We start from the raw sequence: 27,298 nt of genomic DNA, 5'->3' as shown, positions 1-27,298 counted from the left end.
TGCATTAAAATGTGGAGAAGTGTGTTCTCTGTAGAGGATGTGTAATAACGTAGGAAATCATCAAACTGTGAGTTTTAACCAGGGGTGCTCAGATTTTTGCATACAACTGTATATGTCTGGAAAAATCTATATGAATGCCTATTAGATTGCATTTATTTCATGATGACTTTATTTGTCCTACTTTACCCTAACTGTGTGCAAATGAAGCAGTTCTGTGAGTTCTGTTAACTTAAATACCAAAGAAATGTCATGTCATTTATTAAGAACAAACTGTATGAGTGTACCTCAGTCAAAGAAAGAAGAGGTCAGCACAGGTCATCCATGTGGCAGTGTGGATGTGTGACATTGTGCCATTTTCTCATGCATGGCTGCCTCTGCTGCTGCTCTAATATCGCCTCAAAGTCCTAACTGACATGAATTTTTGTTATTTGGCCCTGGCTCTCTCCTCCATGCTAATGCTTCATCCTTACTGTTCTGTTTGTGGCTTCCCACCAACAAACATGGATTTACCTTCAGTTTCCTTTTACTTTGTTTTAATTGAATTATTATTCCATATGGTTTATAAATAATATTACTTCTACATTTCCTGTTGCTGTAAAATGACTGATGATTTCATTTATTGTTTGAGCTGCATGGTGTAGTTAGGGCTTTGTCTTTGTGCCAACCTAATGGACACATGCTAGTAGGATACTTTATGTTTAATGCTATTTTTAGTTCATCATTGGCTAACTTGTGGCTGTTATTGTGCTAAATTTGGAAACAATGATTGAATCAGGACAAAGTAGAGCACATGCATTTGTTATTTTAGACCATATTAATTGAAATCATATTAGTAGCTTGTGCAGATTCATTCAGAAACTGTGTCTCTCATGGAAACCACTGTCAGTGATCAAAACAATGCATCTGGGTGCATCCTATTGGAATATAGTGGGCAGAAAGGGGGCAGGACTAACGCATTGCATGCACTCCTGCTCAAATGACTGAGTTTTCTTTCTGAAGCTGCTTAAATACAAGGAGATGCAATTTTTGTCACAAAAACAAACCAGTATGCCCAAATAATAAATATATATGTGTGTATATGTATAGATATGTATATAGAAGAGATGATCCACTGTGGCGACCCCATAAGGGAGCAGCCAAAAGAAGAAGATCATATTGAACCTAAAATGTTTCATTACACCCAAAGTTTTCTATGAAAATTTTTCAATTGAAGGTCAGGCAATAGTCAGTAGTTGCCTAACCCATGGCTGTGTATGGCTATATTTTAAAAACTTTTTAACTAATCTGCCTTACTATAATTAACAAATTGTTTCATGATTTTGGTACAGTAGGACTGTTTCATTGTGTTCCTGTGATTTTGTGAAAAGCACCTCCCCCAGAGGGACAATACAGGCTTAGAGACACTGTCAACACTGTTGTATCGTCTTTCAGATAGAAAGAGAAATTGATTAGATTGCACACTGATAGAAATCATTACTGAGATAAAAGTGTTAATTGTCATGTGTTTTGTCTCTGTTTACCTGTCATTTTGTTATTGTTATTTAATTCAATAACAGATTATATCTTGTTTCGCAACCCTGTTCCTAATACAACATAACCACTAGTAATTTGATACCTTTTGTACTTATATAGTGTTGAAGCTTTCAGTTATGTAAACATAGTGGACATGAATAGTTTTTGGCTGGGTTATTATTATGCCATAAAATTAAAAAAAAGCAATGCTAATCTAGTACTGCAGCTATATTTGGGTTTTCTAGTATAACAGAGTACAGTTTATTATTAGTTGTGGTAAGTACAGTGCCATATATGCAGGTGAGTTAACCTGAAATTATTTGAAAAATCATATCACGCATATCATGGTGCAGAACTATAGTATCACTTGAAATCTTCCAAGAAATTTTAGTTTAGCAATTTGTGTATATTTTCCTCATTATTTTCTGTGAACTTATCATTGAAAGCTTTTATGTTATATTGTAACTAACTGTAATTGCCTCATTTATTCTTTTCCTCTCCTTTCCCTGTTCTCCTTTAACACTGACCTGATCTCTCAGTAATGCGACCGCTTAGCATGTCTGTGAGTTTTGACTCATCAGGTAAAGACTCAGTGTGGCTTCTTTACCTCTGATCCTTTAGTTGATGTTGTCATGTTAGACCTGCTGGTTTAGTAGCTTCTCCCCTCATCTCCTGCTGTAGGAAAGTACACGAGTTTGCTGGTGCATCCGCACACTTCTGAAGAGAAAGGAGAAAGGAAGGGGTCAATGCGGCATCCTCAGCCCAAGCCATATCTACATTACATCAGTGTTACTCTAGCCTTCTGTCAAATGCTAGTTTCTGTTTAGGAAGCACTGAAAATTGAGAGGCTACATCCTGTCTTTTGAGTTCACATGCATTGATGTGGCAGCGGGTGCCTCCTTACTACACTGACCTCCTTAGTGTAGTCATCCTCTAGCACAGTGGTTCTCTTTATATTTTCACAAATCACAGTTATGTATTTTCTCTCAAATCGTTCAGTTCTAATTGAGAGCAACTTACAATTTGATCAGTTTACACAGGTAGGCGAAGGTAGTGTTAGGAGTCTTGCCCAAGGACTCTTATTGGTAGTGTGTAGGGTGCTTACCCATGCAGGGGATTGAACCCCAGTCTACAACATGGAAGGCAGAGGTGTAACTCACTACCCTATATCAACTAGCAATGATACATATACAGATATACAAATATAGAAATCAGGATTAGATCCACCTGGATTATATTGGTTTGAAATATTCGTCAAATCTAATCATCTGTCTGATGACATTCATTTTTTTTGTTCTGTTAATACCGATATAATTCTGCTTTTATTGCGCATCCTTATTAGGTTTATACAAAGTTGCATGTCTGTAGCGGTCTGCCATGAGTTTTTTGAGCCAGCATTGCTAATGTAATCACTTAGCACTGAAAGTATTGGCTAATACACCTAACTACACCAAACTAGCACCGAACTTACAGGCATGTAGTTGCAGACCACTGGTATTGGATTTCCCTCTAGATTAGCTGAGCGACTGTCTTATTTTCTTATAGCGTTCAAAAAAGGGAATAAATAGGGTTTAATCACAATGGTAGCTCCCGCTCTCATGGCCAGCTTGCCATAATAATCCCAAGAGTGCAAGTCCAGATGATGCCAGACTCGCAATTATGTAACAGCTGCTCCCTTATGCCACAGTTGACCTCCGCGCACATCGTCTAAGGCTGTGTGTCAGCCCCCAGTGGGCAGTTAGTGTGGCTGCTAGCTCTGACCCTCTCCTCCGACTCCTCTCTCTCTCTTAGTGTGCTCTTGGCCCCCACCACCATGCTACACCATAAGTAATGAGTTGCTGCTTCTTAGCCCTTACTAGACTGTGTTTGAGCTTCTGTGTGCTAATATCCAGCTCCCACAGTGTGCTGTACTCTGACTGGCTAACGTCACTGTGTGTATTGTGCTTATTGGCTGAGCTCACTGTGTGATTGTGGCTGATTGGTTGATGTTTCACTGTGAATTTGGTTGATTTGGTTTATCAATCGAGAGCCCCACAGTCACAGCACAGCTCAGACAGGGCAGGCACTGTTGATAAAGCAGCAACGCATGTTGGTGTTTTTGGGATCATATTGAAGGATATGTTCCTTTCTAGGCGCAGGCAAAAGCATGAGCACTCCTCAAGACTTGTTCCGAAGCTCAGGTAAAGTATTATAAAAGCACGCATGAAATTCAGACCACTCATACACTCGTCTAGTGGAGTGTTGGTGATAGTGGTTGAATTTTGTAAGCTTGAGTATGAGAGAGTCTCGCTCATATTAAGTGTGTGTGAGCAGTCGTCTTACGCCGGAGCTCACAGATTTCATGTTTTCTTCTAGCTGAGGGTTAGTCCAGTTTGTGTGCTTATGTAATTCTGAATCTTCGGACATCAGTATTTAATGAAGTGTTACTTTTTCTATGCTTTGCTCACCCATACAACATGTACAGTGCTTATACTGATCTGTGCAAAAAAATGAACATCCATTAAATTTTCTTACGTATATAGTTCTGTAGTAGCTCTTGAGCTGGCCTGATGGCTCAAACTTGCATTTGTAATTGTATTGTACTGCTAATGAATGGATGATGTACAGTGACAAAATAAAGGAAAAACCAAGATAAAGTGTCTTAATAAAAGTTTAGAACACCACAAGCCACCACTACATAGATTTCACAAATCTCTGAAACTGTACTGGAAGGATGGAGCACCATTCTTCCCTCTATAGGTGTTTTGATGAGGGTGGATCAAAAATCATGTCGGATCAAAAATCACTGGTGCACTAGTGTCACGGCTTTGAATGTGCGCTTTCAATTAAATTTCTTAACCACGTTTACTGATGTGTTTCCTATAGATCTAAATGCATACATTACTGAAGTCATAGTTCCTCTTGAAACATTACTCGAATATCAGCTAGGTTTGTTCAGCCTTTTTAAAGTGCCATAATATGGCATGATATTAATTGCTTGTAGTATCATTCACTGATTTATTCAGTTTCAGATGTATTGTCTGTTTATTCTTAATGGAACATGAAACAAGTCTGACTTTTGTGCTCTTGCACTATTAATAATGTATGTGTCAGAAACTGCATGCAAGCACATGCCCCTACTGGCTGCCACAGATCTTGATGTTATCTGAGGATCTCCTAATTGAAATGACATGCAGGATTTCACTGATGACATGCAGTCACAGTCACTGTGAAAATCTCTCATTGGGTCTATTCTGTTTTGTTTGAGTCACAAGTTAGTATCATAGGGTCAGGGAATTGTGGCATGTGCAGTCATTTCATCAAATGAGATCTTAAAATGAGATCTAATTAGCTACATTGCTGTTCTGTGTCTGACTGTGCCATGTGATACCTTGTACAGACTTATCCATCCCTGATGGACCCAGGAAGTTGGCGGTCAGCACGCTTACCCTGGCTAATGGCACACCATCCGCTCACAGCCCTGTGAATGGAGTTGCTGGGGCTCAGCCACTCTCCCAGAGAAAGAGACTGCTCAAGGCACCGACGCTTGCCGAGCTAGACAGCTCTGATTCTGACGTGAGTGTGTTTGTGTATGCCTGCCAGTTCCAAGTAGAATAATGGAAGCACCAAGCAAAACAAAAAGCTCCAAGTGTGCTGCTCTTGTGTTTCATATGTCTAGTTTTTGTCAAGTGATGCTAGTTTTGTGTTTTATCAGCAGTAATATTTGTCAGTGCTGTATGTTTTTCTGTTTGTTTTTCCTCTTTTTATGACCATTAGTGTTTAATATGATGTAAATCCATGTATTTGTTAGCCAACTAAGTCATCATTGAAACATTAACATACCATTTTCAACTTATGGCCATTTGAGATGTCAACAAGCTCCAAATTCCACATTAAACTAGAGAAACTGAGCTTTCTGATCAGATGTACTTCTGTTAGTAATACTGGGCACAATCTACATTACATCTGCAAAGTCCACTGTGTCGTCTGCCCACTAAGTCACAGTGGAAATAGAATGAGAGTCAGATAGGGCTGGGTATTGTTTAAAATATTTTAATGTATATTCCAGTAGTAGATTCCTGGATTTTTGACACAACACAATGGCAAGTCAGTTAGCTCCATGGTTACTAGCATGCATACGAATGTAATTTAGACAATCAGTTAATCTGGATTTTAACACAAGCCCACCGATACTGATAAGACCTACTCCTTGGATATTGAAATGTAGTTTTCTGTAGCATTTAAGTAATTCTGTACCATAAAAGGATTGAATTTCAATTTCCAGTCCTAATGTCAATATCCATTGATTACTACATCTTATTTTTTATTAGCGTTTTGCCGCCAGTCAGACGATTAAATATACCAGATCCAGAGAAGGCATGAGTGTAGTTCTTTTATTTTGAATATTTCTGTTCAGTAATTAACATGACTGACAAATTAAGTTTGAGTTTAATCAGAGGACAGAGATCACTTGCTGATGTAACACCGCATTACAATCTATATATAATGCTGATGGGGCCAGTTTTTTAAGGCTTGGGTCTTAAAGAGCTTGTGTTAATTAGGAATAAATCATGAGTAGATTCTTTACTTGGGTTGGGTCTTAAATGGAATGTTATGTAAGTCGTAATGGCTGTTGTTCTGCCCACAGGAGGAGCCCAGCACTCGCCGGTCAGTCAGCAGCTCCAGCATGTCCACCTCGTTGGTGGACGACACCTCTCCAGAGTCTGTCACGGGCAAGAAGAGTAAAGACTTTGATTTCTGTTTTGAAAAATAATGCTGTAGTGTCCTTTCTACAAGCACTGTAAAATTTTGGCATTTTCTCTCTCTCTCTCTCTCTCTCTTTCTCTCACGCTCTCGCTTGCTCGCTCGCTCTCTTGTACTCTCTCTCTCTCTTTTTCTCTTCAGGTCCGCCGCAGTTTCTCCCCATATCCTCCACTCCTCAGCCTGACCGACGCACGGCTCCTCAGCGGAGGCACTCCATAGAGAAGGAAGCCCCCACCAGCGTCCGCCCATTTGTGCCTCCATCTCGCCAGAGCTCCAGATCTCTAGTATGTTTCACCTCCATGGAGCTTTTCCGTTGAATAAAACCTGCTTATTTATAATAGCTCAAAGTCAAAACTGCTTATTATTGTGACCAGTTCTATTTTGGATTACTATGTCCATCTAAACTAAAGACCTTTCATAGAGACTATGTGGGTAGTAGTGCTAATGTTCTTCAGTATTAGAGCTGTAATTAAGATTCTTTCCTCCTCTGCATTCTGCTGTAGCTGCCATCGGAAAAGAAGGTAAATCGCCCTTACTGCCTCTTTCCATTTACTAACATTCCGACTTTGACAAGACCTCACAGAATAAGGTGTTCCTAGCAAAGGGGACTCAAAGGGGTTATTTAAAAACACAAGTACACAGATCTGTAAGTGAGAAAAGGCATAAAACACAAATTAAATCACTAAAAACGTAACATAATAATGGCCTTTACTGGACAGTGTGATTTAGATATGGATGATATACAAAAACCCTCTACACAGTTAATTGCTGATACTGAAGACACCAGAGTGGTTGGTGTGTTGTAGAGGATAAAAACCACTGCCCTCCATGCAGAAGACTAGGGTTTGATTCTGTGCCTAGGAAAGCACACCACGCTATGCCAGAGTCCTTGGACAAGACACCTAACGTTACATTCATCTATATATGTAACAAGATTTTTTAAGTTACTCTGGGTGAGAGTGTTTACCAAATACATGACATAATAGCACTTTTTGGATACCAATTACTCGGATGAGTAGGCAGTGGTATGCAATAATGTCCAGTGGAAGAGTGGATTAATGTCTGAGACTACACAGATACTGTTACAACACTAATTCCTCCCTAACGTGGTGTGTGGGTACATAAAAGCTAATATGTGGGTATTTCGGAGTGTTGTTTTGACTTGTAAGTGGTAGTTTACTGGTAAAAAGAGGTTAGTATAATTAGTATTATGCAGATTGGCTTTTATGGGATCTATAATTAAATGGGTGCTGTACATTTACATTTGCCATTGGATGCATGTTTGTGGGGGCTTGGAAGTTTCAACACACCGCGCATGTACATTTGAGGCTTTGGGAATGGATTAGCTGGGTTGCAACACAAAACAAAACACTACAGTGGGAGGTACCACCCTAATGCCAGCTTATGTTGTTATGTATTCGCGCCATTTCCATTTGTGCTATGGTTGTTTTGTTCACAAATGTCCATTGCTTTGGTAATTTGGTCTGAGGTGTCCCCATTGCTCTGTTGCCTGTTTGCTGTTGCCTCACACAATATTGGAATCTGCAAACATGACATGCATACATGTGAATGACAGCAGCATGTTGGCTATTTTGCTCAGGTCTGCTTTTAATGTGTTTTTTTTTTTTTTTTTTTTTAAATGATCTGTGTAGGAGGAATTTTGCTACCCTGTGGAGTGTCTGGCTCTGACAGTGGAGGAAGTCATGCACATCAGGCAGGTTCTGGTGAAAGCTGAACTGGAGAAGTTCCAGCAGTACAAAGACATCTACAACGCACTCAAGAAAGGAAAAGTGAGCACTGCTATAAACTCTGTCTAATGCTTATTCTGAACAAGGGCTCATGTCTTTTCAATTTCTGATGCTGCCAATTATGCAGAAATATGAATGATGATTAATATTTTTGTAAAGACACTGTATGTGAACCCAGTTTTTCTTCTCTCAGCTTTGTTTCTCCTGTCGGACAAAGAGATTCTCCATTTTTACTTGGGCCTACACCTGTCAGTTTTGCAAGAGGTATTTTTTTTTTATTATTATTTTTAATGAAATATGAAAATTTGTGATAAAATAAGTACTTATTGTTACTGAACTTGAAAATTGATTGTTTAATGTCTTAAAATCCTAGTTTTGTTAAATCCTAGGACTTTTTATTCAGTAACTACCTAGACTACAATGCAAAATGGCTATGGTATTCCTATGACTTATAAGTGTGTACTAAAAGTTGGGGCTCTTTGGCATGTCTTGGCCATTTTAAGGGATTAAAGCAGTGTTTCTTAATCCTGCTCCTGATGAGCTATTGCCTTGCAGTTTCATCTGTTCGCTGACTCAGCACACATGATTCAGCTCATTGATTTTCAAGCCCTGCATGAGCTATATCAGATGTGGTGGTGCAGAGATAATTTTAATCTGTGCAGTGTTGGGGCGGCTAGTAACAGATTTAAGAAACACTAGTTTAAGAATGGTGTGCTTGAAGAATTCATTAAACTGTGTCTTGTTTTGCAGGCCTGTTTGTTCACAATGTTGTAAGAAGGTAAGCGTGACTCAACTTCAGTTTGATATGTGTGTCCAGCTAGTGGTGTAAATCTCATTTTTGAGTCTGTTGCTTAATTGTGTCTGTGTTTCCATCTAAGATGAGGCTTCCATCCAAGCCTTATGCCAACCTGCCCATTTACTCTTTGGGTTCCACCACCCTGCCTAAGGAGGAGACAGGAGCTGCAGCTCAGCCAGAGAAGGCCTCAGGCAGCCACCACCGCCACAGCCTGAATCGCTCCATCTCCAGGTAACTCTTAAAGCAAGGATCACCAGTTTTATCCACAAGGAGTTGTTGTGGCTGCAGGTTTTTATTCCAGCCAAGCAGGTGCACGCATGAAGATTGAGACCAACTGATAAAGCTAGTGAAATCAGGTGTGCTCCAGCTCCTGCAGCCACACCAGCGCTTTGTAGATAAGATTGTAGGCCCATCTTATGTGTAACATACTGAACTGCTTCTTCTTAAATTTCTTTAGGGTCAAATTAAGTAAAGAAAAAAAAATCAGTTAATCGTGATTAATCATGTTAATCGTTTCATAGCCCTAATAAACATATGAACATTACAGGGCACGGTGCTTTTAAAGTAGTAGTTACTGCACCCCTGGTAACTATTTGATCTTTACAGATTTTCTAAGCATGGGGAGCGCTCGTTTTCCAAGGATGAAGTGGAGCTGCCGAAGGAGCTGACAGAAGACTGGAGCACTATGGAGGTGTGCGTAGACTGCAGGAAGTTCATCAACGACATCATCTCTTCCAGCAAGCGCAGCTTGTCCCTGGCCACCAAACGTGCCCGTCTGAAGCGCAAGACCCAGTCCTTCTACATGTCACCTTCCAACTCCAGGGATTTCCGTCCCTCAGAACGAACTATTAATGAAATATAACGCCCTCTTTCGCTGCGCATCAGCACTGCACTCTATGGCAGCCATGTTAGCTGTCCCTCAATAAAGTGGTGGGAACTCTAATGGTCTGGTCAAGTCATATGATTCATCTCATCTGTTTAGGTTGCTTTCGTCTTGAAGAATGATTTTGTGCTCTTGGTAAGAGTCCAAGACACTGACACTGTGTCAGGCATGATGGGTCTTGCACATGCCAGCATGGCCAGATCAGAAGATCTCTAAGTCACTGTAGATTGTCTTTAATACCCCTCCTTTCCTCTTCCATTTATGAAGTGCCAGAAGTGGCTGAAAGAATGAGCCTGTCCTTCCAGCATGGGTCCTTAATCAAACCAGCCCTGCTCCCCTGTCTCAGGAAAAGGTTATCCAGTTTGGAGTTAAAGCTGTGGAAATGTACTTTGTACCACAGACTTTAAAGCTCATTTTACCAGCTTTCTTCACATTACAGAGGTGCATGTTCTAACACTGAATGAACTTGAGCGAGAGTGAGGCGATTTTAAGTTAACACTGGGAGAGAAAAGTTTTTAAAAAGTTTCTGCTCAGAGCATTCAATTGTTTTTTGAATGGTGCAGGGCCTGAATGTACATTTTCATAAAGTATGAACCATACAACTGTATGTAAATAGTAAGCTGAAGGATCAGCCCACACATGTAAAAAAGAAAGAAAAGATTAACCGCTTCTTATTGGCCCCACTCAGGGAGAAGTGAGTTAAGTAGTCAATCTCTGAGAGACTGACAGGCAGATTAGGTCTGGCCAGTCTGCCCTCCTCTGCCCATTTACAATTAACTCTGACCAAATGCTTTTTTCCTCATTTGGTGTTTGTTTAAACTGCTGCTTTGTTAGTCCTATGGTCCAAATTAGCGAACGTTTTTGATACCGCCAAAATTTGTTTTAGGATATATATATTTTTGCTCCACTTTAAAGACTGTTTGTTTATGAGAGTCAAAATGTTAGTCAAAATATGACCCCAGACCTTTTTCTAGGGATAGTTTGGATGCTAAGTGATGAAGTTTTTAAGAAATGGTTTGCTTGTGCCAAAAAAGAAAAAAATGAACTGTGTGTGTCTTGGACCTATTGTATGCAGGAAATGTCATATTCTTAAACTAAAGGATGCAAATAGGAGATTACTTTTTTAGGATTACATTTAGAAACACACCATGTGTCCAAATCACACCTGATCTGCTTACCTAATATATCTTGTAATCTCTTATGATATGTTCATATGGTTTTATATTAATATAATTATTGTAAATATTTCCATTGTTCTGTTCATAATTTTGTCATATTATCACAGATAGCACTTTCACAAGACGACAAAATGCTGCATTTTCTTTTATCTTTGTTTCCAATCAGTAATTGTAAGTGCCATGTAACATTCCAGAACTCCTATGGCTGCCCTGCTGGTGTGAAGCTGTTGAATTAACTATGGGTTTAAGATCACTTAATCTTCAATACAGGGTTGAGGTATTATTCCTTAATTTCCTAAACACAGACAAACACACAGTAGTTCGGTGTTTAGCAGGTTAGTCGATAGGCTGATACCTCTCATATAACTGTGCTATAAGTCCCATACTGTTCCGCTGACTGTATTGCCTCTCTGTAAAGGATGAAATGTGCATGTAAAAACTAAGGATCTGTTTTTTAAAAAGTGAATAAATTGACAATAAACAAACTTTAAGACTACTGTAGCAATTTTGAAAGTTGTATTTTTTTCCTCTCCCACTGTTAGAGAAATCATTTTTCAAATTATCTGCAAAATTAAATTGTTAAAGGGCCTAAAACTGATTTTTCTTAATTTTTTAAAAAATAAGAAATTGATTAAGTATAGAAACATTTAGTTTTAGAACAAACCCTCCGTCCATAAGGTCCATATAGCCCATGTAAAGAAGCAAAGCTGCAAAAAATGGCCTGTTTTGAATTCAAAGTTTCTGTAATGTCATGAAAACCAACTCATTTACAAATATCCACACTTATTAGGAGTGTTTCAGCTTGGATTGCTGTTTGAATGGAATGGCAAGAAAACAAAGAAATAAAGAGGATAGAAAATTGTCATGTAAAAAAGAGAGGAGGGAAAATAGATGTAAAAATAAATAACACAAAAGTTACAAGTGGACCCCAAGGGGGAGAAAAAAAAATGCAAGAAACTGTAGGACACAAGCTCATTCAGAGTGGTTTGTTGTGAAAATGCTCAGTTCTAGAGAAACGTCAAGATTATTCACAGTGTTAGTGATAGAAACCAGAAGTTTGAAGCCTTAAAAGCTTCTAAAAGCTACATCACAAAGTTATTGGAAGAAATGATCATCGCTGAAACATTGTTTAATGGTGGTTGTCACATAAGGCTTTGGGCTAAAATGTATTTTTAAAATCATGCAAACAAAAGAGTACAAAAAAAACACTTTTAGACAAACCACTATTTTACCATCAACAAGACTACATATCAAAACTCAAAAACAGGTTCACTGGTTCTGATGGTGAATAAAATGGCTATATTTGTGTTGTAGACCTCACAACCCCTGGCTCCTATCATCACCACTGTAAAATCTGAGTCAGTAAGTTTCTCTACAATGAGCCATTTCACCTCAAAACACACTGTTTACACCTCAGAGGTTGATTGAAAAGAAAATTTGAAAAAAGTGAAAATCCCCTTTAATTTAAATGGACTTGATCAGCGTAGTCTTAGTGTTTAGCTCTTGGATTCTGCAACCAGAACATTCACGTTTCTGTACTTTTTAGCTAGTATTTAGTGACATCTAGTGGTAAAGTGTGAGCAGGCTGCCTCTACTGCTTTAATGGCAAAGAGAAGCAGTGCTTACCAAAGCACTGGCCTTGTACCTGCCTTACATCATTAAACTATTCTGTTAGAAGTGTATTATCCTCTAGACAGATGACAGAATTGTGGAACATCTGTTACTTAGTATTGGGATTTGTGCTGATGTTTTGTTGCTCTTGGACATCAAATTACAGCTTGCATCCTGTAGGTGGCAGAATAACTGAAGCTGAAAGTGAATGTGGCTTCTTATCTTACAGACGACAAGCAGTTTTCCTTTAATCTGGTTATTTGCTGGATGTATTATGACACTGAGTCGAGGTTTGTGTGAAAACACTTCACTGACTACTTTGTCTTGTGGGCTGAAAAGGAGGCCAAAAGGTTGATGTAATCTGAGTCAGACTGAGGTATCTTGCACTCTGACACTGCCCGTGCCTCATGTCTAACCCTGTAACCATGTAACCATGTATTTCACTTTGTGGTAATGAAAACACAGTTCTAAAAATAACCGTCCATTAGGTGACCGCTGCTTTCTGTGGTGCTCAAAAGGTCCGTGTCATTTAAAGTTTTCTGCTTTTAAACAAGTGCTGTAGAAGTATATCATTTACATTAACACGAATTCACTGTTTCCTTTGCTCGAAACATCTATAATATATGTCCATCCACTAGCCACTTTATTAAAAACGCCTACACTACTGCGTAAAAGTCAGACAACCCTTTTATTATTTTATGTCCAGTCAAAACAGCCATTATATAAAAGTCACTTTTTACATTTTTCAGTGTCGATCAAAACATACATTTATTTATATATATATATATATATATATATATATATATATATATATATATATATATATATACACACACACACACACACACACACACTCACAGGCCACTTTATTAGGTACACCTTGCTAGTAAAAGGTTGGACCCCCTTTTGCCTTCAGAACTGCTTTAATTCTTTGTGGCATACTTTCAACAAGGTGTTGGAAACGTTCCTCAAAGATTTTGGTTGGTTTTTTGAGCTACTGTTGCCTTTCTATCATCTCGAACCAGTCTGCCCATTCTCCTCTGACCTCTCACATCAACGCTCACTGGATATTTTCTCTTTTTCCCCTAGAGATGGTTGTGCGTGAAAATCCCAGTAGATCAGCAGTTTCTGAAATACTCAGACCAGCCCGTCTGGCACCAACAACTACGTCACGTTCAAAGTCACTTAAATCACGTTTCTTCCCCGTTCTGATGCTCGGTCTGCACTTCAGCAAGCTGTCTTGACCACCTCTACATGCCTAAATGCATTGAGTTGTGGCCATGTGATTGGCTGATTAGCTATTTGTGTTAACAAGCAACTGAACAGGTACCTAATAAAGTGGCCGGTCTCACACACACACACACACACACACACACACACACACACACACACACACAGTATCTCACAAAAGTGAGTACACCCCTCATGTTGCTGCAAATATTTTATTATATCTTTTCATGGGACAACACTATAGAAATGAAACTTGGATATAACTTCCAAGGTTCCAGGTGTGAATGGGGAGCAAGGCTGTTAAATTTGGTGTTTTGGGTACAGTTCACTCATACTGGCCACTGGATATTCAACATGGCACCTCATGCAAAGAACTCTCTGAGGATGTGAGAAATAGAATTGTTGCTCTCCACAAAGACGGCCTAGGATATAAGAAACTGAGCTATAGCATGGTGGCCAAGGTCATACAGTGGTTTTCCAGGACAGATTTTACTTGGAACAGGCCTCAACAGGGTTGACCAAAGAAGTTGAGTCCATGTGTTCAGCATCATATCCAAAGGTTGGCTACAAAAAAGACACGCATGAGTGCTGCCAGCATTGCTGCAGAGGTTGAAGAAGTGAGAAGTCAGCCTGTCAGTTCTCAGACCTGGTGCACAATGCATCAACTTGGTCTGTACGGCCGTCGTCCCAGAAGGAAGCCTCTTCTGAAGCTGACACACAATAAAGCCCAGAAACAGTTTGCTGAAGACAAGCAGTCCAAGAACATGGATTACTGGAACCATGTCCTGTGGTCTGAGGAGACCAAGATAAACTTGTTTGGATGGTGTCCAGCATATGTGGTGGCGCCCTGGTGAGGAGTACCAAGGCAAGTGTTTCTTGCCTACAGTCAAGCATGGTGGTGGTAGCCTCATGGTCTGGAGCTTCCGGCACTGGGCACCTGTGGTTCATTGAGGGAAACATGAATTCCAACATGTACTGTGACATTCTGAAGCAGAGGATGATCCCCTCCCTTCGGAAACTTTGCTAAATGGCAGTTTTCCAACACGATAAAAAAACCCCAAGGAAGCTGAGGAAGCTGAAGGTAAAGGTAATAGACTAGCCAAGTATGTCTCCAGACCTAAACCCAATTGAGCACATGTGGGGCAACCTCAAACAGAAGAAGGAGGAGTGCAAGGTGTCTAACATCCACCAGCTCTGTGATGTCATCATGGAGGAATGGAAGAGGATTCCAGGAGGATTCCATGCCCAAGAGAGTTCAGGCAGTGCTAAATAATAATGATCATCACACAAAATATTGACACTTTGAGCAGAATTTGGACCTGTTCACTGTGAGGTGGACTCACTTGTGGTGCCAGCTATTTAGACATTAATGGCTGTGTGTTCTTTTCAGAGGACAGTAAATCTGTACTGCTGTACAAGCTGAACACTGACTACTTTAAGTTTCATTTCTATAGTTTTGTCCCATGAAAAGATATAAAATATTTGCAGAAATGTGAGGGGTGTACACACTACCCCGTTTATCATTGGTCAGTTTTTCACCGCTGCTTTTAACCAGGTATTATTTGGGTGGTGATTCATTTTCAGCACAGCAGTGACACTTAGAGTACATGGTGGTGGGTGTGTGTGTGGTGCTGGTATGAGTGTATCAGGTACGTCAGTGTTGATGGGATTTTTACACGTCAATGTCACTGCTAGGTTAAAAGTGGTCCATTATCCAAAAATATCTAGCTGCAATCTTCTCTGTGGTCAGAAACTGACTGGAACAAAAGCCTGGAGATGGTTCACACAAAAAGTGTATCGACAGATGAGCTACACTCATATTTCCAAAAGTATTTGTTCGTCTGCCTTCACACATATGAAATTTTGCATTGTGCTTGGTGATGTAAGGCTTGGATGCAGCTGCTCGGCCTTGGAAACCCATGAAGCTCTCTACAGTGTTCTTGAGCTAATCTGAAGGCCACATGAAGTTTGGAGGTCTGTAACGTTTGACTCTGAAGTTGGCAAGTTTCATTCCCAATCGCTTCCACTTTGTTATAATACCACTGACAGTTGACTGTGGAATATTTAGTAGTGAGGAAATTTCACAACTGGACTTGCTGCACAGGTGGCATCCTTTCATGTTACCATGCTGGAATTCAATGAGCTCCTGAGAGCGACCCATTCTTTCACTAATGTTTGTAGAAGCAGTCTGCAGGCCTAGGTGCTCGGTTTTATACACCTGTGGCCACGGAAGTGGTTGGAACACCTGAATTCAATTATTTGGATGGGTAAGTGAATACATTTGGAAATATAGTGTACATGGTGGGGCAGGTGTAGGGCTTTCTATTACAGTGGCTGGTAATAAACGTCTTTTAAATCAATGAAACATGTGAAGTAATTCAAAGCAGTCTGACAAAGCAGATGGAAGCTAGCAGAACAGATTAAGTGGCAAAAGGCCAGAACACCTTACCCTTCTGTTTAAATACAGCAGTTAACCTGAGAACACCCTAAATCACAGTCACAGTGTCCTACATGCTTTTGTATCTTTTGAAGCTGCACTGCCCTCTCTGGTGGCTGGTGCTGTCCAGCTTTCTCGTTGGACCGTGCTTTGCCCATCTGCTGCAGCGCAGGCACTTTGGCGTGCGCAACGTGACACTTGAGCGTGTTCATGTCTCAGTCATTCTCTGTGGTCGTGCTTGATTCCATTCTAGTACTGGGAAACATGAGTCAGCCAAGGTGCTAAACAAGGCTCAGCCATGCTCTGGTCTAGACCATGCAGCAACGAAATTTAATACAGCTTATGTTACTTTCAGTAACACCTCGATGAGTTTAAATGTTGTAGAATTACATGGCCATAAATACTAAACTTCACTCTGTATCGTACTTTAGTTCTGTATTTTACATCTTCCCTGAAGTCACTTATAACACTTAACATCTGTTTGTTCTTATGTATCAAAAGTCATAATTCATCTCTTTTTCCCTTAAATTACCAAGCTGTTTTGTGACTTTGCCTTTAAGACTGATATATGTAAATGACCTCTGTTCTGATTGGTTGTCCTGTATTGTACCTCATTCAAAAAGCAGCCTTGAAGGAAACACCCCTCATGACTTCAGTGTGAATGGGTGGAGCTAAACTACTGTAGGCTAAAATAGGCTGATTTAGGTAACTGCATTGTTTTTTATGACATCACAGAAAAAATTAGAGATAGGCTGTTATTATTGCAGCTTAGATACCAAAAGTAGACTTTATGGACTGGGTGGTGCAGGTACTTCAATCCAAATTGTCCAAAGGAAAGAAAAAACATATGCATGCTACTGTTCCAAATTTTGGATTCAATGTTTTCTATAATACTAGTATCACATTTTTGGAGGATACATGCATTAATTCACTGCAGTATGATGCTAGTACTCTGCCCTTATGTAAGTTTAAAATCCAAACTTTTTTTGATTCAAATTAATGCAATGTATTTTATAACTTCGTATTCTCTTAATGAAATATGTAAAAAATACATTTTTAATTGTCTTTGCAGGCCATGCTTTGGGCAGCCCTGTTTAAAATTGTTTAAACAAAGCTGTAAACAACAACAACAACAACAAAAACTTAATCATGTCCACAGCGATAAACAGGCATCTTTTAAAAGTTAAATAAACTGTTTAAAATACTTTCTTATGCCTAATAAAATATCAGCAAATATGGCACATGATTCTAAATTGTAAATAAGTCACATTTTGAAATATTCACAGCAATGTTTTCACTGAATTAGGGGTGCAGGAAAAAGATCGATTCTTAGATGCATTGCGAATGTTAAGAAGTCTTTTTGTTCAACAAAAATCAGACCACCTTGGGAGCCACAACATTTAATGCCCAGTATTAATGAACTCTCTTTGCTCTGCTTTAAGCTTTAGCTCAGCTATAGCCGCTTTCCTCCCACCTCCACCAGAAACCTTTTCCTCAGAAGTAGAGTGGCTTATTGTAAAACGTCTCTCATCGTTCGGCTGTTTTACGAGGCTGATGTTCCTTCTTATTCTCCAGCTTCTTCTTCAAATTTTTCCGTTCCACCTTAAATTCTGACTGAGGCGCTGAGTGTAAACGTGGCACCATTTAAGGTGGAACGGGAAAATTCAAAAGAGAAGAGACTTCTGCTTCACAACTGTAGTGTTTGACAGTCTCTTGTTGAAGATTTAATGTTCCAGGATCTGCCTTTTCGTAGCTACTGGCCAGGAGAGACTGTGTTGCTAAGTGGCCTGCAGTCTCGTTGAGAAATGGGGCTTTTGCGCCGTGTTCTGCACGTCCCGTCTCGCAGATACTTTACTGACACAGTGACCACTGACTCTCTACAACATGACCAAATCCGGAGTTATACAATCATTAAAGAAAACGGGCAAGAAGATGGCTGTAACATGCGCTGCATGGTCAACCATTATCTCAGGATCTTATTTCACCGTAACCGTGCATTTTATCACAGATGAGTGGCAGCAGCATTTAATGTGCTCCAAACAAAAGCAGTAAATGAGAGTCTTCCGATTCACTTCCATTTGTTTTATTAATAAAAGATATTGGAAGTAAATTCACTATAAATCATTATTAGTACTTTGCTTTGAAAGTACCAAGCTGTCACACAGTGAGGAAAAAAAGAAAAAAAGCCTGTATATAAAAAAAGATGCATCGATAATCGTTTTATAATTGAATCGTGGCCTTCTGAATCGTAATCGAATCATGAGGTGCCAAGAGATTCCCACCCTATTGTCCATGCTAAATCCATATACTACATATATTCCTATATTGCTTTAAACTGAACAAATAAAAACATAAATATAAAGAATGGGCAAAAAGACATTCACCAGTATGATTTCTCTTCATTGTAACACTAGAAACATTTCAAGCAGTTTCAGGCCTTGAGTGGTGAAGCCTCCCTTCACCAGACATGCAGCAAACACTTCTCCTCAACAGCAGAACTGAAAAGGTTGTAGAAACAGATAGTCTGTAAGTTGAGGAGCCTGCAGACGACAACATGTCTGGTTTTAGGTCACGGCATTGAAAAAAAGGTTCTTGAAAATGTTATGACTAGTAAAGAAGCTCTAAATAGTACATTTTGTTCTATGGGGCATAAAAATGCCCACACACAGAGACAGAGTACAGACAAATGTATGATAAGTGGACAACTTATCAGAGCCACATTTACCAATGGGAATTCTCAGACTGCAGTGGTACAACAAAAACATCTATGTTTTTGACCATCATGGGGTTCAGTCTCCTTCCACCAGTCATGCAGTAAACACATCATCAAAAGCAGCACTAAAAGATTTCAAGTCATCTTCGCAGAGCAACAGCTTTCAGTTTTGTTGAACTTCACCATTTCCAGGCCTCCATCTGTTTCAGATGGAGCAGAAGAAATGGTCTTCTTGTCAAGTAAACAGTATAAGGCTTTGCAGTCAACAGAATACATGCAAATACAAAGTGTAGCACAGCAGCCATTTCTGTTCTTTTAGCAGTCATCTTTTCTGGGAGCTCCACAGCAGCTTTAGTAGTTTAGCCACTAAATTTTCCTTTTTTGCTTTTAAGGAATGTGTCCTCATAAAAAGAAAATTTAAATGAACTACGCTGTGGGACCATGGTGCACCAGCATATTGTAGAAGAATGTTATCTATTTACTTCTGTTCTAATATACAGCTAATCAAATCAATAACTAGTAGGACGCTGGAAAGATGTGTCCAAAATGATGAGTGGAGGTTCTAAAAGGTTCTAGAATGACTTAGAAAGCTCTAGATCATAGAATTAAGTTTTAAAAAAGGCAACTAAGTCATCATAGTGAAGGTCAAATCTCAAGACACATAAGTTAACAAAAATAATGTAAAGAGTATAATAATTATATCAAATAATAAAATATAACACTACATTTTTGTCTTTGCCGTTTTATTCACTACTTGTTCACAGAATACTAATGAATACTGAATGCACAAAGATAAAATCCCCTTTGTGGGCCCAGTTTCCCAAAAGCATCTTGGTGTTTAGATCATCTGAACTAGTAGAGAGAGTGTTCACTGAAATACTCGCTCCACCATTTAAGAATCATCTTAGTGCTAAGATGCTTTTGGGAAGCCTAGCTATGAATAGTTTGTTGTAAAAGTTCTTACTTTATAAAATAAATAACAAAAATGACTTAAATGGCAAGTGATTCTTTTGAACTTTTGAACAGGTTTGATACTGTGGTAAGTTTTATCGTGATACGCTTTTCTCAGTATATCATGGGTGTCATCAGTACTTTTACACCACTGATCAAGGGCAAGTAGTAGACCAATTATAGAGCCTGTAAACAATAGAATCAGTGTAAACTAACTGCACGAACTGCACAAGAACAAGTAGCAATAACACTTTACTTGAACTCTGCTACTTAACATTAATATAACCATGTTATAAACATGTGATGCCACAATGTTTGATGTCATGATGGCTAAATGAACACAATAATTAGCATAAGCTGTCATTACACTATGACATCTGTCATGACAATTACCAGTGAAGGTAACATGACACTGTTTTATTTCTGAACAAATCTGTCATGACAACTCAGGGCAGCTAATGACATCTGCCATGATATATTTACACCACAGTTAATATTTGTGTTTTGTAGTGGGGTTCAAATAAAGTGTTAGCCAGGTAGCAGATACATAGTTGAATAGATGACTTTAAATAGTTTATTTTTGCAAACAACAAATAAATCCTCAAACTAGGTTTTTCATAGCATAACTGTATTGCTAGTGCATGTCTATTCCGAAATGGTTTACCAAGAATATTGTCATACATATTGTGTATTGCATATGCCTTCAAGTATCATGATGTTATAATTTTACCATATGACCCACCCTTATCTCAAATATCTGTTCATTGTAATTTAAGCCATTTGAGAGGAGAAGATGGTGATGGAAAGTGCTCGAATGAGACACACTGCTCAGTGAAGGTTTTCGGGTCATAGTTGTGCAGGGACAGCTGTGTGTTGTGCAAGTGTGTACTCCTGAGCGCACTCCCGGGACATTACACTGTGACATAGCCACTCATCAGCTCAAATCTCCTTTGATTTAAGACCCTACAGATGCTCTGAGCATCAGTAGCATACCATCAAAGCCACAGCTGAGATGAAACTGGACCTCCGAGGGGATGCAAACCTTCTCAAATGGTTTTCCAGTTTCAACTGTGACACTTCATTTGATTTTTTTTTGTGTGTGTGCAAGGGAATTAACTAGTCTCCCCTCTCATCAGTCATGGTGGGTTTGGCCGGTTGGAGACACAGATGAGGGCCAGTGAGCCATGGTCAAACAGCTTGTACGGCAAAGAACCTTTGGATGTCCATACGTCCGCTTTAGGGTCATAACACTCAAAGCAGTCAGAGTCTTCTATGATGTCGTGGCTGTTGAGAAAGCGGCCCCCAGTCACGTAGACCTTGTTGTTGATGACAGTAGCTGAGTGGTGCATCCTCCTCTCCCTCATGTTCTCACATTTCACAAACTTGTTGGCTTTGGTGTCATAGGCGATCACTCTTCTTGTGTACCCTTCATTCAAGAAAAAGGTCAGAATAAGGTACGTAGAACTTTTTTGAAATAATATAAAGGCCTTTTTTATATCACTGTGAACAAACAGCAAAAAGTCTTTTAATCCCTAATCCAGATCTAAAAGAGTAGGGCTACACAACACGCACAAAGTACTTGTATTGTGATTCTATTACTACATACTGAGATTGGCGTGTGCATTGTGCATATAATAAATGTGTTGGTGAATTAATAATGTGACATTATTATGCATTTTTGACCAAAATAACTTGTTGTTAGATTACAAGATTACCTTGATTCACTAAAACACCCACACAAACACACATGTGGAACTGTGATGGTCAAGATGTCCAAAGCACACAGTGCAGAAAAAATATAGGTTAAAGGCATTTAGCTACATTTGTATACTGCAGCCTTCTGCCATATCAAAGTCTAATCGAAGGTCAATGTCATGACAAAGATTACAAGGACATTCTGGCCTAAAATTAGATGACACCCTAAAGCAGGTATAGCTTTTCAAAAGTTTCTTTCAAGATATGTCATCAAGGGGGGGTTTTACCAATTCTTAAACCAGAAACCCTCTAAGGACTGTAGCACCACTGTAGAATAAGAGCCGGCATGTTTAGAGCAGATGCTACATGCATCTTTTTAACAAACAATATACTGTACAGTTGAAAAAGAATTCAATACTAAGCTCACCTCCAATTATGTAAATCTTGTCTTCTATGACAGCAGCAGGTGCACAGACATTCTTCACTGTCCTTGTCTCCAGTCTAGACCACTGATTTCGTGAGATGTGATAAACCTTGGAAAAGTGAGAGATATTTGACTCATTAGGAGAAATCAGACTATGATTAATATAAGCAAATCACAGATTCATTCTCTGCATAGCTACCTGTATTAATCTCACTGGATTCTGCATGGAATCCTCCCCTCCAAATACATAAATCCTCTGGTCATTGGCAGCCACTGCAGGGTGTAGGACTGCTGTGGGCATAGGGGCCATTGCCTCCCACTGGTTGAACATGCTATTGTAGCGCTCCACTGTGTTCGATATCTGTTTATTGGCTCCTATACCTCCCAGAACAAAGATGAAGTGCAGGTAGGACACGCTCTGATGGGCGTAACGTGGCTCCAGCATGGGCTCAGCCGTCCTCCACTGGTTAGTCTTCAATGACAGAGTATAGACAGTTGCGCTTACTGCACTGTCTCCAGATGCCAGGCTGAGACTGAGGCCTCCGACCACATACAGAATGCTGTGTATGCAGACATAAGCGGCCTTGTACAGACGTAAGGGCAGCTTGGCCAGCCACTGCCAGCGTTGGGTGCGTTCATCATAGAGCAGCGCCTCTCTGGAAGTCTGCTCGTTGTTCTTGCGGCCCCCGACCACCACTAAAGTCTCTCGGCAGGTATAGCGGCGAGGCGTAGTCCACAGGGGCTTGAGTTCACGGGTACATTTTGCACTAACCGAAAACATTAGACGCCGCACGGACTCAATGATCTCAGTGCAGAGTGTGGAGGACTGGACTAGTGGGTCATTGGCGATGAACTGGAAGAGATATGTAGGGTGGATGTAACGCAAGCGCACCTTCTTGAAGAGGTCATGAATGGCACCTCGTCGAGAAAAGGGGTCATGGTGGATCCAGGCCAGAAGAGTCTCAAACACTTGCTCTTCCTCTGCACACAGCCTGTCATCCTCCAGATAACACATAAGCTCGGGCAGGGAAAGCTCACAGAAGTCCTCAGAGGCAGCTACATCTGAAAAGCAACGCACGGCCATCTCCTTGGCCCTGTCCCTCAAACTATCGCAGTGCAGGATCTCTGACAAGCGAATCATGCTCAGGCAGTTGTCTGGGTTCAGCTGCTCCTGCAGAAAGGCTGAGCAAGCCTCAAAGAGCCTCACATACTGCAGCATAGATGCAGCCTGCATCAGAGGCAGCACCAGCTCCATTGTTATGGTGATGCTTCCTGTGTAGATGTAGTCCACAATCCCTGCTAGCACCTCAGAGCTGATGCCCTTTAGGTCCACCCGGGCCTGGCTGCTCTCACGGAAATTACTGCAGAACATGGCACGGAAGTACGGGCTGCTGGACACCAGGACGTTCCTATGACAGGGAATCTCTTTGTCCTCTGTGCACAGGAGCACGTCAGTGAAGATACGCTCCAGTCTGAGAAGGTTCAGCTGGCACAGCAGGTGGGCTGGAAGCTCCTGATCCTTGAATGGAAAGATCTCAAGTGATGAACAGGCCATTCTGTAAACAGTGAGAGTGAGAGGCACCATGTGTTTAAACATTATAACAAAGCAACAAAGTAGTATATTTGACATAAAGGACTACAATGACATTTTGATTGAGTGTTATTTAGTTTCTTACGTTTACTTTAGGTGCAAACAATATAAATCTCAAGCATGAAAAGATGCTTGGCATCGGTTGTAGATGCTAAATAATATCAAATTGAGTAATACAGTACCACTTTCAAAATGGGTAACCACTGGTCACCTAATCCATTTCCACAAAACTGACCCTTTAGGTGTAATAAAAACAGACACTAAAGGTATATTTAGATATGTTGGTCAATATTTTAGGAACAACAAGGTGATATTAAATAATAAATGGGAAAAATCCTCACGGTCTTCTGTGATTTCAGTAAAATAGAAGTACTTGTCTGAATTTTTAGTTCATTTTAATTGAATAGAATAAACATCCTTGTTGTATTTAAACTCTGTATTTTATTAGTATTATAGTAGTTCTCCTATTTTGTTGTGGTGGGAAACAAAAGGTACTTGAAATGGCCAACAGAAAATTTTCCAATTGGGATTTTTTTTTTTACAGCCAAGCTAGCTCTACTACTGGTTAGGCCCAATACAAGTTAAAGTAAGGCTTCAAATAAAACTGTAATGTCATTTGAAAGCTTAAAACATCCATGGTTTATGTAGAACACCCAAAAATATGCATGTTAATTGCAAGTTAGCTAAATGCAAACATAGAACTAGAGTCCCATAGAAGCAAGAGCTAGCATTATAGTAGATGTAAACTCTCAAATTTGAACATATATGGCCTGATCTATATTCTTAGCTCTATTAGTCACGGTTCACCACTGATGATAAAAATGTAACTGTCTGCTGTAGTTATGGTAATTGGTGGTAAAAGGATCAATGCTAGATCAGTCTGTGGTCCAATGGTCATATTTCAATCACCTTAAATGAATGTGGAATATTCCTTGTTTTATATTATGAAAAACACCGTTCAAAACATTTAAGTTTTAATATGTGTTTACCTTTACTTTTGCAAGGTAATATTCCCCGAGTTGAAAATCCCATCTCCCCTGATTCATCCTAATAAATTCCTGTAGCACTTGTGGGCCTCATCTTCCTTTCAAAATTGATTTTATAAAAACGGTTGCATCATATCCCAGCTGTGTCTGAACACACACCAGGTTTGCCCTTGACAGCCTCACTGGTTGGACGAGGGCATTTCATGAGGCTATTATTGGCACTAAGTCGTCTTATCACCCCAGAGACAGCTACTGATTTTATTTCTCCCCCAGATCACACGCGCCACTCTGACTGCTATTTTGGGAAGTTAATCATTATTGTTTATTATTAACTGCCATTACTAAGACTGTGATGACAGAGGAGAACCAATGGTATTCCCCAGCCTTGTCCTGGAATATTACAAATTCTATTTAAATGGCACTTAAAAAAACTTTCTTAAAATAGTAAGGCTTTTGGGCTGCACACGCAGATGTACACATTCAAAAATAGGAGTCATAATCTTGAAATCCTGTTTTAAATTGGCTGAATATATAATTGCTGATTGCCGCTGTAGGACTGAGTTAAAGTTTAAACGCATATACTCAAGTACATTTGCCATTTGTTTATATAAATATATATATATATATATATATATATATAATTCAATATACAAGGTAATGTTACTGTGTATCCACTTTCTCTCAAAGTAACATCATAAAACAGAATGATGTTGATGAAGTGATAAATCTATTCCCAAACACCACGAAGTAAAATGTTTAGCTCATTACTCGTTATACAGTACAGAAAAGTTCAAAATGAGCCTAATTCATAAGCCGCAACTTTATAGTATGTTGAGTTCATTTAGTTGAAGCAATTTGGTGGATTATTTCCACTGATGGACCTACATAAATCCATATAACTGATCACAACAGACATAGAAATTTTAATAAATCAATTCAAATGATCAACTAATAAAATATTGCATGATTTCACACCTAATCCAGACATCATTAAGGTAAATTTTAATAGAAACCGCCAAAATTGGTAAAATCTGTTTACTGTTCAGAGTCAAACGTGTTCCTCAGAATTCTACTTGCTACAAGCTTGCAAAAGTTGCCTGTACCAGAAAGCTTGAAAAAATTAATGTGCTTACCTCAACTCAGTCCGTTCTTATCACTCACATTCCAATGTGTCTGGACAGAATCAGTCACGGTTCATCAGCATTAAGGCCAAAAACATCTCCCGCAGGTGTCGTTCTCAAGATATAAAGGCAATGGCCGACAGGCGTGGGTAAAGAGAAAGGTTCATTAGGAGGTATTAGGAGCTTGCCATGAGACTGCTGTGTACATTCCAATTTCCGAGAATATTTCTGGAGGCTGCAAACGCCCCTGCCTTTGACCCTCCCCTTGTTTGTTCCCACAGTGGTTAGCCATGCACCATGTGCTTCGTGTGTTTACTATGGCAGGGACAGAGAGCCTAGCTTAGCCAGGGGACAGACACGGGCTTGAGGTCTGTGAACGCCCCTCGGTGGTCTTGTGTAACCCAGGAAGCTGGTAAATATAGAGCTGTGCTGATGGCCGGGCTGAGTGGGAAGAACAGCTGAATATCTAGGCTGTTTACCTTGGTTTGCCTTGGATTAGGGAGGTGAGGAGGACTATGCTAGGTTGCCACTCACCTGCTACTCATTACTCTAGACACAGGCGCATGGATCCATCTGACCAAAGTGAAGTTTATGCTGACCGAGGGCAAAGGCCTAGCTGGCACTCTATATGTGTATGTGCAGTTGAGTCTGAAATAAGAAGTTAGGACCTTGGATGTCATTCAAAATGCAGCTATGTTATCTTTCACTGCTTCCACCCTTTTACAACCTACAGCAAAAAAATGAAGCCTACATATTGCAAAGCAGAAGATAAGACCACTGCTGAGATGCAGCCAATTATTAAGTGAAAATATCTGACTGGCTTTGAACAGGAAAAAATCAGGCTCCAGAAATCAGTTGTGTAGTCTGCTGTCCACAGCCTTTGGCGGAAGGATTAGGCCAGTGGTAACCTGTCCCTGCATAATAAGAGACCAGCTGGTAATTATGTGTAAGGAAATATAGACAGTAACAGCAATGCTGCACTCATTAGGTATATTATCACTCTGTAATGCTGTGATTTCAGTCAGCTGCCTGTCATCTCGCTCGTTACTCCTGTCATCAGTTGCAACCACGGGTGAGTTACTGTCATGTTGATTCTACTGCACAGGGAAAGCCAAACAGATATGCATGCAGACAGATTGAGTAACACTAGTCCATGGGTGTGTGTAAGATTATCGTGTTAGGGAATGCACGGTGTCTTTACACCTACACAGCCGTGCACCTACACAGCCGACTTACATACAAACTTACTGAATCAGATTTCTTTACAATGGTGCTCTACAACACAAATATTTTAAAATATTTATTTAAACAAAACAGCCTACAAAAAGTGAACCTACATTGATATAATAAAATAGTGGCAAATTTAAAAATGTCTTAAATTGATTTTCACAAATACATTTAAAAAACAAAACCTTAAACCTTAATATACATATATATATATATATATATATATACACACTCAGACAAGAGGCAATGTATTCATAAGCATTTCATATAATAATGTTTCAGATGTCTGGTTCATCAGTGCTGCTGTTGAATTCCCTTTTAAGTAATACTTTTATGTATCTCTATTCTAGTTGTTATTTGGAAAGGTACTAATAGGAAATAATAATCCATTTTTATGAGTATATCCGTGGGTTTAGGTCACTCTACCTACTTCTGATTGGAACATAAATATA

General features: G+C 39.6%; 2 protein-coding genes across 6 annotated transcripts in view; one reads left to right on the top strand and one right to left on the bottom strand.

The window, feature by feature from the left end:
• The window catches only part of spire1a (spire-type actin nucleation factor 1a), a 52,577-nt gene extending 41,216 nt beyond the window's left edge, over nt 1–11,361 (top strand). The window contains exons 9-19 of one of the 5 annotated variants that reach the window (XM_017693328.2): nt 2,052–2,093; nt 3,645–3,692; nt 4,892–5,067; nt 6,140–6,233; nt 6,397–6,539; nt 6,759–6,776; nt 7,908–8,045; nt 8,197–8,267; nt 8,754–8,781; nt 8,882–9,030; nt 9,406–11,361. In XM_017693328.2, the coding sequence (XP_017548817.1) occupies nt 2,052–2,093; nt 3,645–3,692; nt 4,892–5,067; nt 6,140–6,233; nt 6,397–6,539; nt 6,759–6,776; nt 7,908–8,045; nt 8,197–8,267; nt 8,754–8,781; nt 8,882–9,030; nt 9,406–9,661 (1,163 nt within the window). In that variant the 3' untranslated portion in view covers nt 9,662–11,361. The remainder of the gene's footprint in view (nt 1–2,051; nt 2,094–3,644; nt 3,693–4,891; nt 5,068–6,139; nt 6,234–6,396; nt 6,540–6,758; nt 6,777–7,907; nt 8,046–8,196; nt 8,268–8,753; nt 8,782–8,881; nt 9,031–9,405) is intronic. The other 4 variants (XM_017693345.2, XM_017693336.2, XM_017693356.2 and 1 more) reach the window with 4 other exon arrangements.
• Nucleotides 11,362–18,470: 7,109 nt separating this feature from the next.
• klhl38a (kelch-like family member 38a) lies at nt 18,471–26,882 on the bottom strand. The gene is made up of 4 exons (XM_017693315.2): nt 25,632–26,882; nt 22,121–23,477; nt 21,925–22,030; nt 18,471–21,228 (listed from the first exon to the last, which is right to left on the bottom strand). Exons 2-4 carry the CDS (start codon nt 23,474–23,476, stop codon nt 20,939–20,941), a joined length of 1,752 nt encoding a protein of 583 aa, XP_017548804.1. The 5' UTR covers nt 23,477; nt 25,632–26,882; the 3' UTR covers nt 18,471–20,938.
• Between the last annotated feature and the right edge of the window lie 416 nt (nt 26,883–27,298).

This window comes from Pygocentrus nattereri, chromosome 27 (genome assembly GCF_015220715.1).
Source record: "Pygocentrus nattereri isolate fPygNat1 chromosome 27, fPygNat1.pri, whole genome shotgun sequence".
Taxonomy (NCBI): Eukaryota; Metazoa; Chordata; class Actinopteri; order Characiformes; family Serrasalmidae; genus Pygocentrus; species Pygocentrus nattereri.
The sequence above is the reverse complement of the archived record's forward strand: the minus strand, read 5'-3'. Positions and strand labels throughout refer to the sequence as shown.